At 39.3% G+C, this 16,078-nt stretch overlaps 1 protein-coding gene across 2 annotated transcripts in view; it reads left to right on the top strand.

The window, feature by feature from the left end:
• The first annotated feature begins 3,937 nt into the window (after positions 1 to 3,937).
• TMEM170B (transmembrane protein 170B) overlaps positions 3,938 to 16,078 on the top strand; it is a 35,042-nt gene continuing 22,901 nt past the window's right edge. For both annotated transcript variants that reach the window (XM_082730389.1, XM_082730390.1), the window contains exon 1: positions 3,938 to 4,265. In XM_082730389.1, the coding sequence (XP_082586515.1) occupies positions 3,947 to 4,265 (319 nt within the window). In that variant the 5' untranslated portion in view covers positions 3,938 to 3,946. The remainder of the gene's footprint in view (positions 4,266 to 16,078) is intronic.

Raw genomic sequence — 16,078 nt, forward strand, 5'->3', positions numbered from 1 at the left:
GACTTGGGATGATAAATAAGGTGGTTTGAATACACAGGCAGAGATAAGGCACAAAAATGAGATGGAAAATGGAGCTGGAGGCCCTGGCGGTTATCTCTCTGTCCTCCCATCTCAAACATGGCCTTGACACTTGATGACTATGGATGGACGTCCCACTGCCAATGTGAAGAAACTATTCCTTTTCTGGGCAGCTCCATAATGGTAGCTTGGCATGCTAAGTGTGCCATACTGGGGAGATACAATAGGACACAGCTTTGTATTTCCCGGTCACAGAAATTTCAACTTTTTAAATTCCCAAGGTAGGCAAAGTGGAATGATTCTAATTGTGGTAGCTAGGCTATATTTAGGGTGTGAATTTCCACAGTGTCATTTTGCAACATTGTTTTTAGAATTACAGCTTTTAGAGAAGGAAATACTCTTTACCTTGTTTCTCTGATTTACTGTGATAGAAATGTATCTTGACTTAATAGGTGTTCTGAGAAACAGTGCAACATGTAAATTTCGGTGCGCATATCTACATACAACTCTTTGTTCTTAGTACTTCTGTCATTTCTTTCAACTGAATTTTATTTTCTTCAGAAAACAAGCAACAATGATCTCACTGGGTGTGTGTGTGTGTGTGTGTGTGTGTGCAAAGATTTGGACAGCTTTATGTATGGATTTTGAAAGCAAAACAGTTTAAAAGTGTTGTGAAATTTTAACTCATCCTTGTGAAAATTAAATCTATAATATTTGACACAAGGCCTGACATAAGGAAGGAGGTTGTGTTCATTATTACTATTTCTCAGAGGACATCAAATATTTGGAGAGAGAGATAATATTATTATTCCCATTTTAAAGCTAGTTGCAGGCAGTATTCAAACCATATTTTTCAGATAATCAACCTATTGAACCTATTCCACTACTCAGGGTTTAGAACCACTAAGATGTGCAAGAAGATGAAATTAGATTGTCTATACAATGTGACATTATGCTGTAGTACTGTAGACCAAGAAAGGAAGATAATAAAGTGAAGGAAAAAATTCTCAATTGTCAATGTTTTTCTCAAAGGATCATATCATTTTATATTCCAGTTGATTTTGAAAGCTTTCTTCCGGGCCCTCTCTGAACAATTAATAAGATGCCTAAGTCTTAGGGGTGTCCCTTCACTTGCAAGCAAAAAATAAACCAGGAACTGTTTGTAGATTGGGCACAAGGTCATAAGATTGAAAGACACCTCAAGGATTTATTTGAGGCATTCCCTAACTTCTGCAGTGTGACTAAGCCATTCCTTGATTGCTACATTAATTCAGTATCAAAAATCTGCAAGGAAAGAAGTTACACATGTGACTTCTTTTTGCATTAACTCAGTTTGGAGTTTCATTACTCTGGCTATTGGGAAAATGTTCAGTTCTCTCAAGACTATAGGGTTCTACATGGTGGGTATCATTAGCTTTATCAAAGCAAAGACAAATTAAATGCAATACATTAGTCTAGAGAATAGGGACCTTATTCATCTACAAATTCTATAGACGAGGCCTCACATAGAACATTATGGATAGTAGGAGCTGAATAAATACTTACTAAAGTGAACTGAAAAGGAGGGAGAAAATTGTCAGGTTACCGAAGTACAGATCACATTGAGCCTTCATTGCTGTGTTTTACAATCTCATTTCCTGACATTGTTTAAATTTAGTTTAAAAAAATATGAAAAACAAGCAAAATGCCAACTCTTCTATGAAGTTCATTCAATTATTCATTCAGCTAATATTTATTGAATATTACGTGCTAGGCACTGCTGCAACTCCTGAATGTTTTAAATATATGCTACCATGTTTAAATAGTGTGTAACCAGAAGCACCCCAATTGATTCTATGTAAACTCACTAAAAGTTCTTGATGTGAGAGTTTAATGCAGCTGTTCCTATAAACCCTTCATCATGGGATGTGTTCATGTTTGGTTAGTGATACCACTAACCAAATAATACCTAGTCTCTTAATGTTGCCATAAGGTAACCTGCACTTCCCCATTCAGAACCTTAAATTATGGAGTTAATTACTGAGGTGAGAAAGATAGTGTCATTTGCAAGAAAGAGTTCATAGACGAGGAATTCAGAAACTGGGCTTTCAAGCGGTGTCACCTCTATTCAATCACTTAATTCTGCAGGATTAGTTTTCTACCTGTAAAATAAAATGAATTAGAAAATTATTAAAGCCTCTTTTAAGTCTGGTAGTGTATAATCTTAAATTAATTAAGATGTAAGACTTCTAAATGGTAGGAAGAAGATAAACTGTACATTGTGAGTTTTGGCTCAATTCCTATTAATAACGCAAAAATTTCCCTTGACTGTGTTGTAATATCCAACAGATAATACATACATATACACAACAGACAATTACATACATATAAAATTATTTTTAAAGTGGTCACCAAGATCACTGTCTTAGAGGTGATTCAGTCCCTCTGTGCTTTGGCCAGATATACTTGGTGATTTAGCTAACACATGAACTTCTTTATTTCTCTTTGTCGATTTTCTTTTCCAGAAAGCAGAGCAGTTGAAAAATGCTGGAGAGGAGGAGGGGGCTGCCTAGTGCATATTTGTTATCGCCAAAATTTAGCTTTAATTTTTCAAGTTAAAAGGTTTCATCCTTCAAGGAGAAGTTAATAAATGAATTTGCTGTAGTTGTAAATCAGACAGCTCCTCGGGCTCAGATTGGACACAGAGAAAAGCAGCAAGCCAAGGGAGAGAGTATAGTTTCAGTCGTAGGGGGGAAAAAAAACAACAGAGGCTCTGACAATTTAGATAAAAAGAATATTGCAACGAAAAGAGAGCGAGACTAGAGGACGGCATTCAGGAGTAGGACCCCTCCGGATCCCTGGGTCAATAGGTGATTTCGGATGCTAGCGCCACGGGAGGCCCAAATTCTTGAAGCGGGAAGGACTGGATGAATGATACAGCGGGTCTATTTCTGTTTTAGCGGCTTAGAAATGTATTCTGCAGGTTGTGACCTAGCCAGATCAGCTGACTTACTTGAAGAAAAAAAAAAAACAAAAAAACCGCAAATTTTAATACATCTAAAACGTTGAGATATTTACACCCTTAAAAAAAAAAAACAAAACTTGTACGCAAACATCTTTATTAAAAGCATTTTGAGGCCAAAGAGCTGTAATGCCACAGAACCCATCCCACGCGCGTGAGCACCCCGGCTCCCCACACGGTGGGTCAGGGCTGCCCCGCACGCTTCGAGTCCAGCATCTCCGCCCCCAGCTCCGCCCCGCCGCAAGACTCCAGCTCACACCAGGCGCGCGCCCGCGGTCTGGGGGCGGGGAGGGAGTGGAGGTGGTTCCCTCGGAGCACCCAATCAGCGGCGGGGCCGGGCGGTGGCGCTAGTGACGTAGGCCGCGCTTCCCTCCGCCCCACTGCGGGCCGACGCTCGGCGCCGTCAGCCACCCGAGCTCGCGCGCGCGGGGAAGGGGAGGAGGAGGGCTTTGGGGGCCGGCAGGCTGTCGGAGGGCGGCGGGTCGAGGGGAGGGGGGAGAGTGAGCATGCGCAGCGGCTCCGGGGACGGCGGGGGAGGTGGGGACCTGTGCGCGCGCGCACGAGCGGCCCGCCGGCGGCCGCGGGTGGAGGGGGCGGTTCCTCGAGTGTCCGCGGCCGGAGGGTGGACAGGCTGGCGGCAGGTGCCGCTGCGGCCGCCGCCGCAGCCTCCTCCGGGTCCCGGGTCTCCTCGTCCTCCGGCGGTGATGAGCTGGGCCCCGTCGGGGGCTGCACCTGCCGTCTGCCCATCACCCCGGGCCTCCCTGCGTGACCTCGGCCTCCTCGCGTGCCCGGCCCCCGCGGCGCGGGGCTGCCCCTGAGAGGGAGCGGCAGCGGCAGCGGCAGCGGCCTCTTCCGCCCCGAGTCCTCGCTCGGGGGCCGCGCGGGGAGAGCGCCCGGCCCCCTCCCCTCCCCCGTCCGCCGTCCTCAATGTCTCCCCGGCGGGGAGGGGGCTGCCTGGGAGACGCGCTGAGCTGCCCCCCCCGGAGGCCCGTCGGCGGCAGCAGCAGCGCCCGGCCCGGCGCCCCGCAGCCTTCCCCGGCGGCGGCGGCGGCCTGGAGGAGCCCTGCACCCGCCGCCGCCCCCGGAGCCTCGCAGCCGCCGCCGCCACCCGGCGCCCGAGGAGAGGGCGGCGGGCGCCCCCCGGGGAAGATGAAGGCGGAGGGGGGCGACCACTCCATGATCAACCTGTCGGTGCAGCAGGTCCTGAGCCTCTGGGCCCACGGGACGGTGCTGAGGAACCTCACGGGTAATTGATGCGCCCGGGGTGGGGACGGGGATGCGGTGCCGCCCCCTGCCTCCCTTCTCGCTCCCGAGGAGGGGCCGCGCTCCTGCCGCCCCACCCCCGTGCGCGCCGGCGGGCTGGCAGGCGGTCCCAGGTCCCGGCCAGGAAGGTGTTAACTGGGGGCACTCCACGCGGGTCCCCGGGGCCAGACGCTCGACCCACTCCCAGGGCGCTCCGAGGGGCCTGATCGCGGGTGGAGAATCCACGACCCCCTCCTCCTGCCGGCGCGGGGAGGGCTGCCGACGGTGCTGCCTTGTGTAGTACGCGCGGAATCGCGTTAGTGCTGAGACTCGGGCACAGTTAGCGCTGGTTTCCCCCACACCCCCCGCCCCGCAAGCGCGCGCACACACCCCGCTTCTTGCTGCTAAAATCCTCTTCTTTCTGGCAAATCTCAAACCGGATGCAGGACTTAAATTCTCTGTTCACCATGATCAGTTTGCTTCACCTGTTAAATTGTTGTTGCCCTAGATGACTGATGAAGTAGGTTATAGGGGGTCAGGGGCTTGGGCCAAGATCTAGTGCATTTCAAGCATTTCAGCTTAACCATTTTCTCCCTCTTGTTTCTCTCTCTCTCTCTCTCTCTGGCCACAAGCTGCCGCTTCTGTGACATTTGATTTTTTTTTTTTTTTTTTTTTTTTTTTGCATTTCCCTTCATTCGTCAAGGCTGTCAAGAGGGAATTGGACTTAACTACATTATAATAATTAACCTCAATTTTGGTGGTAAAAGTGAGCAGTAATATTCTTTTTTATCGAATTTGTAGGTTTGGTTTGTGAAGAAACTTCTGCATTAATGTGGAAATTCTTACACTCTGATTTCTGAATTTAAAAAATACTCTTTAAGATTAGTGGTTAGAGGAAAGACATTCACTTGCAATGTGGTGTCTCCTCAGTCTCTGCTTCCCAAGGAAAAAACTTAAAAACATACTCAGGATTTAATTCTTGCAAATGTATAAAGCTAAATTTGGTAGGAACATTTAAAATACATTATGTCAAACTTGTTAAGTGTGAGGAGTATTTTACAAATATAACCTGTCCTGACATTATATACACATGTGTATTATATACATGATAAATATAGAGTATCATTTATAATATAGTAACATATGTATATCTTTATTATAAAATCTGGCATGATCTGGAATTAAGATATCTGTAGAGAACAATTTTATAGAATTTTTATACCGTAGAATGAATTTAAAGACACGGATTTTCTTGAATGCGGCAACTATAAAATTAACATAGATTCTGGATTGATTCATGGTGTCCTCACTTTTAATCTGTGGTTATTTAACTTGCTACAAACTGACCTTACATGATGGTTGAGGGTGAGGAACATATTTTTATTTCTAAAAAGAATACATTGACAGGAAGACCATTTCATGATTCAATAGAACTTGGAGATAGCCTATGTTATCTTACTTCTGGCTTTGCTTATATTTATCTACTGTTCATATTTCAAATGTTGTTTCAATAGTGTTTGTAGGATTGAAGTGAAAAGTAAGAACTTAAATATATGTTTGTATTTGGACTGGCTTAGCTCACAATTTATTTAGAGAAAATTAGTTTGGGGAGCTATAGAGTAGTGTAAATGTAACTTACCACTTGGCTAGATCTAACAGTATTTCTAAAATATTGACTTTAGGATTCCAATCATTATAGTGGCTTCCAGTTCTATGAGTCAACCAGTAGGTTGATAATAGTTTCAACCCAGGGTTAACTCTCATTATTGCTTAATATAATCTTAATAATCGTCTGTTGCTCATCAGACTTTGCCATTTCGTAAAGGATATGCTGAACATCCAAAACTAGTTCCTTGGGTGGGACTGAGGAACATGGGGACCGCTTCTAGGAAATATCGAGCCTGACTATGCAAAATGCTGTTTGTCTTGGTAGAAACAGAGGAAGATGTAGGTCAGAAATACGCTTCACCAGCAGGTGAGTGAACCACATGTTAGGAATCCATTTCTAAAAAAAAAAAAAAGTGGATTCTGGAAGTGGTAACATTTGACGTGATGTGATTCACTGTGGCCCTCTCATGCTGGTGACCTTAGTAATCCTATGTGTACCTTGGTCATTAGTCCAGAGATGCTCGCCATGGTGCTATTTAGGATTTGGTCTATTCAAAACAAACACACACGTCCTAAGACAAGACTCGACTGCCACTTACTTTGTGAGTGCCTGCTATGTAGCAGACACTTTACATATATTGTTTCTGATCTTAAGAATAACTTTCCAAAGTAGAATTGCAGAGAAGAGAGGCGAAGTTGCCCCAAATCATATCAACAGTGAGTGGCTGAGCAGGACTCTGAACCCCTGTCTTTGACCGCAAATGTACTCTTTCCCTTCTGCCACCTTCTTCCGCTCCTCCTTTTTCTTTTGGCAGAATGAGTTACTTACCTCACCCTGCTGCTTCTGCTCCATATACGTGCTTTTATTATTATATTGTTCAATTATAATTTTTATTTGTCTCTTCCAGACTGAACTTTTGGGGAGGGGGTCATTGTTGTAATAATGAAATTCTAGAGTTTTAGCATTATTCTGCCTGCACATATAAATACTCAATATGTGTTTATCGAATTGCATTTCTGAAATAATACTTAACAATTGCATTAGTTAAACACTCTACTTGCATTAGTTGGTGTGAATATATTGTTAACTAGGGGATGAGTTGTGTAAGCAAATTTTATGGCTAGATGTTGAACCTTTAAACTACTTAATCCTGAAACTACTTAAAATGCTTATTAAATATACTTTTCTGTGCTTGTTATCATGCCTTCATGTATTTGATCTTTTCGATAATCTTGAAAGAGATTATTGTTTATCTTTATGGATTCAGACATGGAAGCTGAGAGTAACTTGCTCAGCTCTGATAGCTAATAAGTGAAAATTTATTACCTTTTTTTCAGACTACGATAACACATTAACTCAGAAGACATATTTGTCATCATGATAAACTTAGAAATGAAACAGAAAGGAGCATAGTGTAGAACCAAATTAATTTGGATTTAAGAAATGGCTGTGTGAAGGATTGCAGAAATCTGGTTAATAGGAACTCTGGTTAATTAAGCAAAAGGAGAGTGTGTTCTCATCTCTATTTTTTCTTTACACTAACATAAATAGCAGGTGTTATTTATTCTCTTTGTATTTTATCCTAAACAAAGGTGAAGTAGGGAAGTTTTTATATTGACTTTTTTTTCCTTAGACACTTATCTTTAGGCAACAGTCTTGTGTATGTATTACTTCAATAGAAATGCATTTTCAAAAAATGAAAATAAGAGCTAGAAATTAGAACAGGCTTTAGAACTAGAACTTACATAGTTTGCTTCATTTCAGAAATACTGATGTATCACATCATTAAAGTAACATGGCTGGGATCAGTTACTCAGGGACAGAGGCAGGCCCTAGAAATGATGCTCAATGATGCTTAGTTCTGTGCCTTTCATTTCATTCCACACAGATTTTTAACTCAGGCACATCTGGTGATAAATCTTAAGATACTTCAGAATAGCCTAGCATTATTTGCCCTGATAAGCCTAATAACGTGTGAATGGAACTACTTTTTGTCCAGCAAACAAAAGATACTGGAAAATGTAAGATATTATTGAATAATATTTCTTTCCCAAAATTTTAAGTTGCCATTGCCTGTGTAAAAGTTAGTGATCCATATTTATTATATATGTAGCTTTAGAAATCCTACCAAATTTGCTCTGCTATTTATTCTTTCTCCTTCCTGAAGACACAAGTATAGGGATTCCATATAGAACAGATTAGTACCTGGAAATTCCATCTCTTCTGTTAATCACCATTGCTAAAGTTCTCTTCTCTATCCATCACTTCCCAAAGTGTGTCATTCACGGGATTCCAAAATTATTAATGGTGTGTAGCTTATCCGCTTCTTCAGCTTACTAAAGTAGAGATAAATGCCTTCTTTATGAAATAGTTTTTCTTTCTTTCCATATGTTCTAAGTCTCCTTTCCTCAGTCTAAAATTATAGTCAGTATGCATGTACTCTTTCAGTTTTATGGGTATTTTGACTTAAAAAAATAATCTACAGTGTAATACATTCCTTTGCTTTACTTTTATTTTCTTCAACTACTTTGGCTCCCAATTTTGTGTTCTGACCCAAATTTAGTTGCTAAGAATTTAGAGAAGAATTTTTTACTTAGAAAAACGCAGGATCCCTAAACCCGTGTGTAAACACAGAGTGAGACTGGTACTGGGAAAAGATAATTGGTCCCTGGGAAAAAAGGCACAGGCTGGCCTCGGGCTCATCTCCTTTCACAGTGTCTGATGCAAATGGGTGGCAGGTGCCCCTCTTCTGTGGGTACAGACATCGAGAAGCTGGGAATTCAGGCTTGAATGAAGGTCAGATAAAATATATATGTGCTTATTTTTCCTGTTATACATACACACTATTCTAGTTCCCTTTTAGACTTTATAGTGGCTGAGCTACTTTAGTGTTAATATTGACTGTCCGCAAAAAAAAAAGAAAGAAAGAAAAGTGGGGGGGTTGGGAAGTTTTTTATCCATTTTGTGGAGTTGGAATTGTCCATACTCACACGGGAATAACCAGCATCTTCCTTCAGTATGCTCCCAAGAAAGTGTGCAGCTTTCTGGGGTACCCTGCTCCCTCGCTTCCAGTAAATTAAGTTCTTTCTAAATGCTCTATTACAGGAGGTTTTTCTGCAATACAAGTGAAAAATTCCTTACTCTTATGTGGTACAGAGCCCATTAACTAGCGCTGCTATGATTTGTACTTTATAGGCTTTCACTTTTTGGAAGTTTTACCTATATGTCTTACTGAGAATGAAGCTACTGTAGTTTTTCCAAAAACCAGAATTGTCATCTATGGGTTCTTACTTTCTTAATCTCCATCTCATTATCTTTGAATCATCCGTATGATTCATCCATATCCTCTTGCAATAGCAAGTCCTAGGTCTAGATGACATTTCTTAAAGCAGTTTCTGGGTACGTCTTCGGACTGTGTGAGCTGTAATTTTGACGCTTTAATAGACTCTTAATATAAACTTACCTTTGCTTTGTTTGGTGATTGAAAGGAAGGACCGGAAAAGTAAGGTAATTCAGGAAGAGGAGTCAAAATCACTAGAGGTATTTGTCTTGTGGAGAGAAAGCCTAAACTGCAGAGGAAGCGTGAGTCCGGGGTGGGGCAGAGGCAGTGAAACCAGGAAAGGAAATTGGGATTAAGAATAGTTAGGTGTAAACTGCAAAGCTCCTGGAGAAAACAGAGGCAGTAATCTTTTTGACATTAGCCATGGCAGCATTTTTCTAGATCTGTCTCCTTGGGCAAGGGAAACAAAAGCAAAATTAAACCGTTGGGACTATAGCACGGTAAAGCTTCTGTGCAGTGAAGGAAACCCATCAACAAAACAAAAAGGCAATATACTGAGTGGGGGAGAAGATATTTGCAACTGATATATCTGTTAAGGGATTAATATCCAAACTATCAAAGGAATATAGATAATACCAAAGAATGAATGATCTAATTAAAAAATGGGCAGAGCAGCTAAATAGTCATTTTTCCAAGGAACACCTTTGGATGGCCAACAGACACATGGAAGGATACCATGGAAGGATACTCAACATCACTCATCATAAGGGAAGTGTGAATCAAAACTACAGTGATGTATTGTAGAGTCAGACCAGGTAGAGTCAAAATGACAAGAAATAACAAGTGTCGGTGAGGATGGGAATAAAAAGGAACTGTCACGCACGGTTGGTGGGGATGCAGACTGGGGCAGCCACTATGGAAAACAGTGTGAAGGTTTCTCAAAAAATTAAAAATAGAACTGTCATATGATCTAGTGGTTCTAGTACTGGGTATTTACCCAAAGAGAATGAAAACACTAATCCCAAGACATACATGCAGCCCTGTTGTTATTGCAACATTATTTACAATATCCAAGGCGTGGAAGCTACCCAAGTGTCCACTGGTAGATCAATGGATAGAGAAGATGTGGTATATATGTACAATGTAATATTAGCTATTAAAAAAGAAAGATTTGTGACAAAATGGATGGACCTGGAGGATATTAGAATGAGTGAAATAAGCCAGACAGATAAATCAGAGAAAGACAGATACCATGTGATGGTACTTACATGTGGAATCTAAAACCAGAACAAGCCAACAAATAAAAAACAGAAACAGACCCATAAATACAAAGAACCACCTGACGGTTGCCAGAGGGGAGGGAGATGGAGGGGTGGGCAAAATAGATAAAGGAGATTGAGAAATACAGACTCCGGTTATCGAATGAATAGGTCACCCAGATAAAAGATACAGGATAGGGATTATAGACAATGGTGTTGTAATAGCATTGTATGGAGACAGACAGTGCAGCCGTAGCGAGCAGATGCATAGGGCAGCCTCCAGACTTGTCCAATCACTGTGTTGTGTACCTGAAACTAACATCGTGTGTCAGCTCTTCCTCAACTAAGAAAAAAATAAAAAATCAGCTGTAAGAAGAGAGCCCCGAGACTATATAGCATGCTGAATTTACCACAGTATCAGATGAAAGATTCTAATAAATACCAAAGCTCTAAAATAGTGATGTTCATTGAATATTTACTACATACCAGACACAAGGCAAAACATTTGATATGCTTCTTTTTTCCTGTAATGGAAGTGACCATGTAACTTACTGCTGTATTAAATGTATGTGGTTATATCAGGTAGGATAGACTAATTGTGCTTTTCGTGGCAAAGTATTTTAGCATTAGAAGTATAATATAAAAAAGTAAAATAAATAAAAAGTGTAATATAAAAGAAGTATGATATTAAAGAAAAGTAAAAGTAGTATAAACAGTGGCAGTGGAATCATTTAAAAAAAAGGTCTCATTAGATTATCCAATTCCAGTGACCTTAGCTGAGGAGATTTTTCACCAAACCTTGTACAAGTAGGAAGAACCAGACTTTTACCTGGGTCCAGTTGCCTGTTCTTACAAATCTTGGGATATAATCTAGAAGGACTTTTTGTAAGAGTGAAGTGATATAATAGGAGATTTCGGAAAGCAGGAGGCACCTGTATACTACTCTCATATCAATGTCTAGCTGCGATGTTTCTGTCAGTGTTGTGGACTGGATTTTCATGATGAAACTGCACCCCTCTCCCATTCCCTGCCACGAATTACTTTAATCCAACATAGTTTCTGAACTTTGCTGCCTATCAGCATCACCTGGGTTGGGTTAAAGGTACAAATCCAGGGTTCCAGTCCCTATTTATGGAGGACTTTTGAGAAAGGGGTCTATGAAGCTAACATTTTTAGCTAGTTCTGGGTGATTTTGTTATTGAGAGCTCGAGGTTTGGGAACACCCAATTTTTAAAGATAAAGTTTTTGGTGATCAATCTGTAGCTATATTGTGATATATAAAGCAAATTAATATGGAGAATTTGGTATAACTAAAGACTTATTAAATTTTCAATATAAACTACTCATTTCCAGGAGGATGCTCAAACCCAGTTTTTAATAAGTGACTATCTTTTAATCCTAATTATTAATATTATTTTTAATATTTTAATCTATTTAATATTTTAGTAATGTTTCTTTATATGAACCATTAACTGTAGAGAATAATTCCTATTAAATGACCATATTTTGAAAATTCAAGATGGCTTAGCTACATTAGATCTGAAGTATGTGGGAGAATTTAGCATTAGCAATATTTATGTAAACACTTAGATAATGTGCAGCTATTGGAATTCTTCCTTCTGGAATAATCTGGGTTCTGTCAGATACTTGTATGCAAATAAAGAGTCTAAAGAAACAGTAGGATCCCTGCATTTATGGATCAAGAAACTGAGTTTTATGCTTGACTGCAACTAAATGGATTTTGCATGTTGGACAAGTCTCATGTTTCCCAGGCTCAGGTTCCTTGTGTGTAATACAATCTGATGCCAGCCGTTCTCATGCTGATGTTATGGGAAAGCTGAGTTAGAAATTAGAAAGTAGGGAGAGAAAAGTTTAGTTAGGGGCACCTGGGTGGCTCAGTCCGTAAGTGTGTGCCTTTAGGTCAGGGCATGATCCCAGGGTCCTGGGATGCAGCCCCACATTGCACTCCTTGCTCGGCAGGGGGCCTGCTTCTCCCCCTCCCACTTACCCTGCTTATGTTCCTTCTCTCTCTGTCAAATAAATAAAATAAAATCTTAGAAAAGGAAAAGTTTAGTTAACTATGAGTTAAGGAAAACGCTTACCATTTGCATATAAACTTATTTCTTTAATCTTTAAAATTAAGAAATTTTTCTTTTTTAAGTGCTGCTTCCTCAGGTTTTTAATAGGCTGATTTGTAAGGTGAAGCTTAGGACCTAGAAAAATCCATACTCTCTGAACACCATTTAACAGCTCTTAGAATGGGGCCTTCTTAAAATTTGGTTTAGGAAACTCTGGATTCAGTATCTGAAATTATGTCTTCGTTTAATTTCTTTTTGTTTATCCGTGTGTGGTGTAACTTCTTCCTCTGGATTATTGTCAAGTGATGTCCAAGGTGTGACACTCTGACCAGGTGTGCACATTACTTGCTAAATTTTCTTGGTTGTGCTTTTATTTTCTGATCTGTCATTCATCTGGCCCTGTATTTAGATTTAATTTTAGGAGTTTATTACATCGAGAATTTCATTATATGTTATGCTCATTGATGTAAAAAGTTCAATTTTCAGTGTTCAGTGTTAATATCCCTTGGAAATACTGTGTCATGAGATTGTGAAAATTTTATCAATTGCTGACAAGATTTTTTAGATCAGTGACTGATTCAAACAAACATGTTGTTACTGACTTTTTTTTAGTATGACATGTATAATTTAAGATACTTGAGGGCATACAAGTAATAACAATTGAAATCATTGTATAATGCTATAATTTCATAATAGATTCAGATTTTGACATTTAATTCTTATGCTTTTGTAACTGAGTAGCTAATCAATTACAAGGAAGAACAAGATGAGTGACATCTTTTAGAAAGACAGTACTATGGCTTGAAGATAGAGCAGTATTTGAACTATTTTAAGTAGCCTTAACCTGATTGCTTTAAAGCAGTGATATTTTGATTGTTTTAAATTAAAAAACTTGCTTTTTAAAGAAATTTCTTTTACTATTCAATGATAAGTACTGTAATTTACAGTTTGAAATTATATAATTAGCTGGCAAAAGTGTAATTTAGTGAAAGTGGGTAATAAGTGTTGCCGTAAGCTTTGAGAAAGCCAATGAATTAAGGCAAACCTTGAAAGTATCACCATTGAATTTAAAAACTAGTGTTTTTTTCTCTCTTTAAAAAGCAGAAGCAGATAGCTTTAAATATTTACTGTAGCTTCAACTTCTATGTTAATTGCAGTTTCAAGTGGACGAATACAGTGACTTATTTTTAAGTCCAGTTAATATGTTAAGAATGATTAAAAATAAGGAAAAATGTCCTTTATGTTTACCTTCATTTTAACTTTCTTTTTTGTTCATTTCTTTGTGTAGAGTTAAGCTTCCATCTACTATCATACTCCTTCTGTCTGAAGAGCTTCCTTTAATATGTCTTTTAGGTCCACTGGTGATTAATTCTCCCAGCTTTTCTTCTTTTTGAAAAAACTCTTCATTTCACCTTCAGTTTTGAAAGCTATTTCTCCAAAATATAGATTCCTGCCTTTCCAGGTTTTTTGTTTTGGTTTGGTTTGTTTTCCCCTTTCAGTCTTTAAAAAAATGTCACTCTATTGTCTTCTGGTTTGATGGTTTCTGATGAGAAGTTTGCTATAGTTTTTAATCTTTGTTCTCCTATATGTAAACTGTTGCTACTACTACTTTCAATATTTTCCCATTATCTTTGATTTTTCATCATTTCACTATGATGTATCTAGGTAGTGTGTAGCTTATTTTTATTTTATTGTGTTTTGGTTATTTTGGCAAGTCTTTATCTTGCTTGAGATTCTCTTGGAGTCTTAGATTTGTGGTGTGATATCTTTCATTATTTTTATAATTTTTCAACCATCTCTTTTCAAATATTTTTCTTTTCCATTCTCTTTTTCTTCTCCCTCTGTGACTCCAATTACATGTGTGCTAAACCACTTGAAATTGTTGCATAGCTCTTAGATGGGTGATTCCTCTTTTCCCTTAATCTCCTTCTTTCCCTTATTCTCCTCCTTTTGTTCTATTCTTTTTTCTCTCATATTTTAGTTTGAATAATTTCTTTTGGTCCATCTTTAAGTTGACTGATTCTTTGCTTAACTGTGTCAGGTCTATTGGGGAGACCATTAACAGAATTTTTTATCTCAGATAATATGGTTTTTGTTGTTGACTTTTAAAAAAATGTCAAGCATTTCCATTTGACTTTTACTTGGAATTTCTATTTTTCTGCTAAAATTCCACATCTGTTCATGTGAGTTTTCTACCTTTCCCATGAAAGCCTTTAAAATGTAAATTATAGTAACTGTAAAGTCCCTTTCTGCTTGTTGTAAAGTCTAGGTCATTCCTCAATTTGGTTCTATTGATTGCTTTATTTCTTGACAGTGGATTGTTTTCTTTACCTTCATGCCATTTCCAATATGTTTATTATTTGGTTAAATTAAATTTATTTAAAAAAAATTCTTATGTGACAGTGAATTCTCTTGGGACCTCCTTTGACATTGTCCTTCTTGTTCAAGCTTCTCTTCCGCATTACATCAGCTACCCACTGTGCTCTGAAGAACCCGAGTTATTAGAATATATGCCATTGAAATCATTAACTAAACACTCAACATGGCAGCTCTTGCTAATATATGAAAGTACTGTATTAAATTAATTAATGTACCATAGTAAATATTTTCAGCTATGCAGGCCATATCTTTGTCATAACTACTCAGTTTTCCTTTTATAGCATGGAAGTAGCCATAGAGAGTCTGGATGAGTCTGACTATGTTTCAGTAAAGTTTTATGGACACTTAAATTCAAACTCTGTGTAATTTTGAGGTGTGAAATATAGTTCTTTTGATTTTTCAACCACTTGAAAATGTAGGAACCATTCTTAGTTCACAGACTTTACAGAAACAGGTAGTGGGCCAGCTACAGCTCATGGAGCCTACTTTGCTGACCTCTGATCTAGGGGACTTTTTCAAATTATAAGTGCATCATCTTCCTGAGACTCTAATAAGTCACCTAGGTGAGATGCATCCCCAAACTGAGACGTCACTGATATTGGAAACTAAGGGGAGTGATTTCCACACTTTTAGATTTGCTGGAATGAGAGCAAAGCTTGAGATAATCTAATGTGAACACAGACTATCTAAAGATACAATGTGGACCATTTTTATAAAGAAGGTAGAAATCATGAACAGCTTCAACAGAGAAGCAGGCTCTCCGTGGAGACCATCAGCTTAAAGATGGATCAGAAGAAATTATTCAAACTAAAATATGAGAGAAAAAAGAATAGAACCATGTCTTACTGGCATGGTATTTTCTGCTGGAGACTTTGAGTATGTCGAGCATACAGTAAGAGTTCAGCACCTGTTAATGATTTTAGTAGAAAGGTGAGATAGTCTCTAGAGGATTAAAAATACATTTAGTGTTGTTTGTCTAATGAGATGGTTTTGTTGTTTTTATGACTTTGGGATTTTTTCATAAGCATCTCTTCTGTAACTTTAGCATGGGGTAGTAATTCTAATTTCTATTCCATGTTGTGATTATTTGATAGAGTTGACGAAAGAGTTGTTCTTTAGGTCCTACCTCCAGAGATTACTTTAATTTAGGGTAGTTCTTGTGAGCAGCCTGGGTTGAGGAACTTTGGCCTAGTAGAGCACCTTCATTGATGA

This window comes from Mustela nivalis (genome assembly GCF_964662115.1).
Source record: "Mustela nivalis genome assembly, chromosome: 5".
Classification (NCBI taxonomy): Eukaryota; Metazoa; Chordata; class Mammalia; order Carnivora; family Mustelidae; genus Mustela; species Mustela nivalis.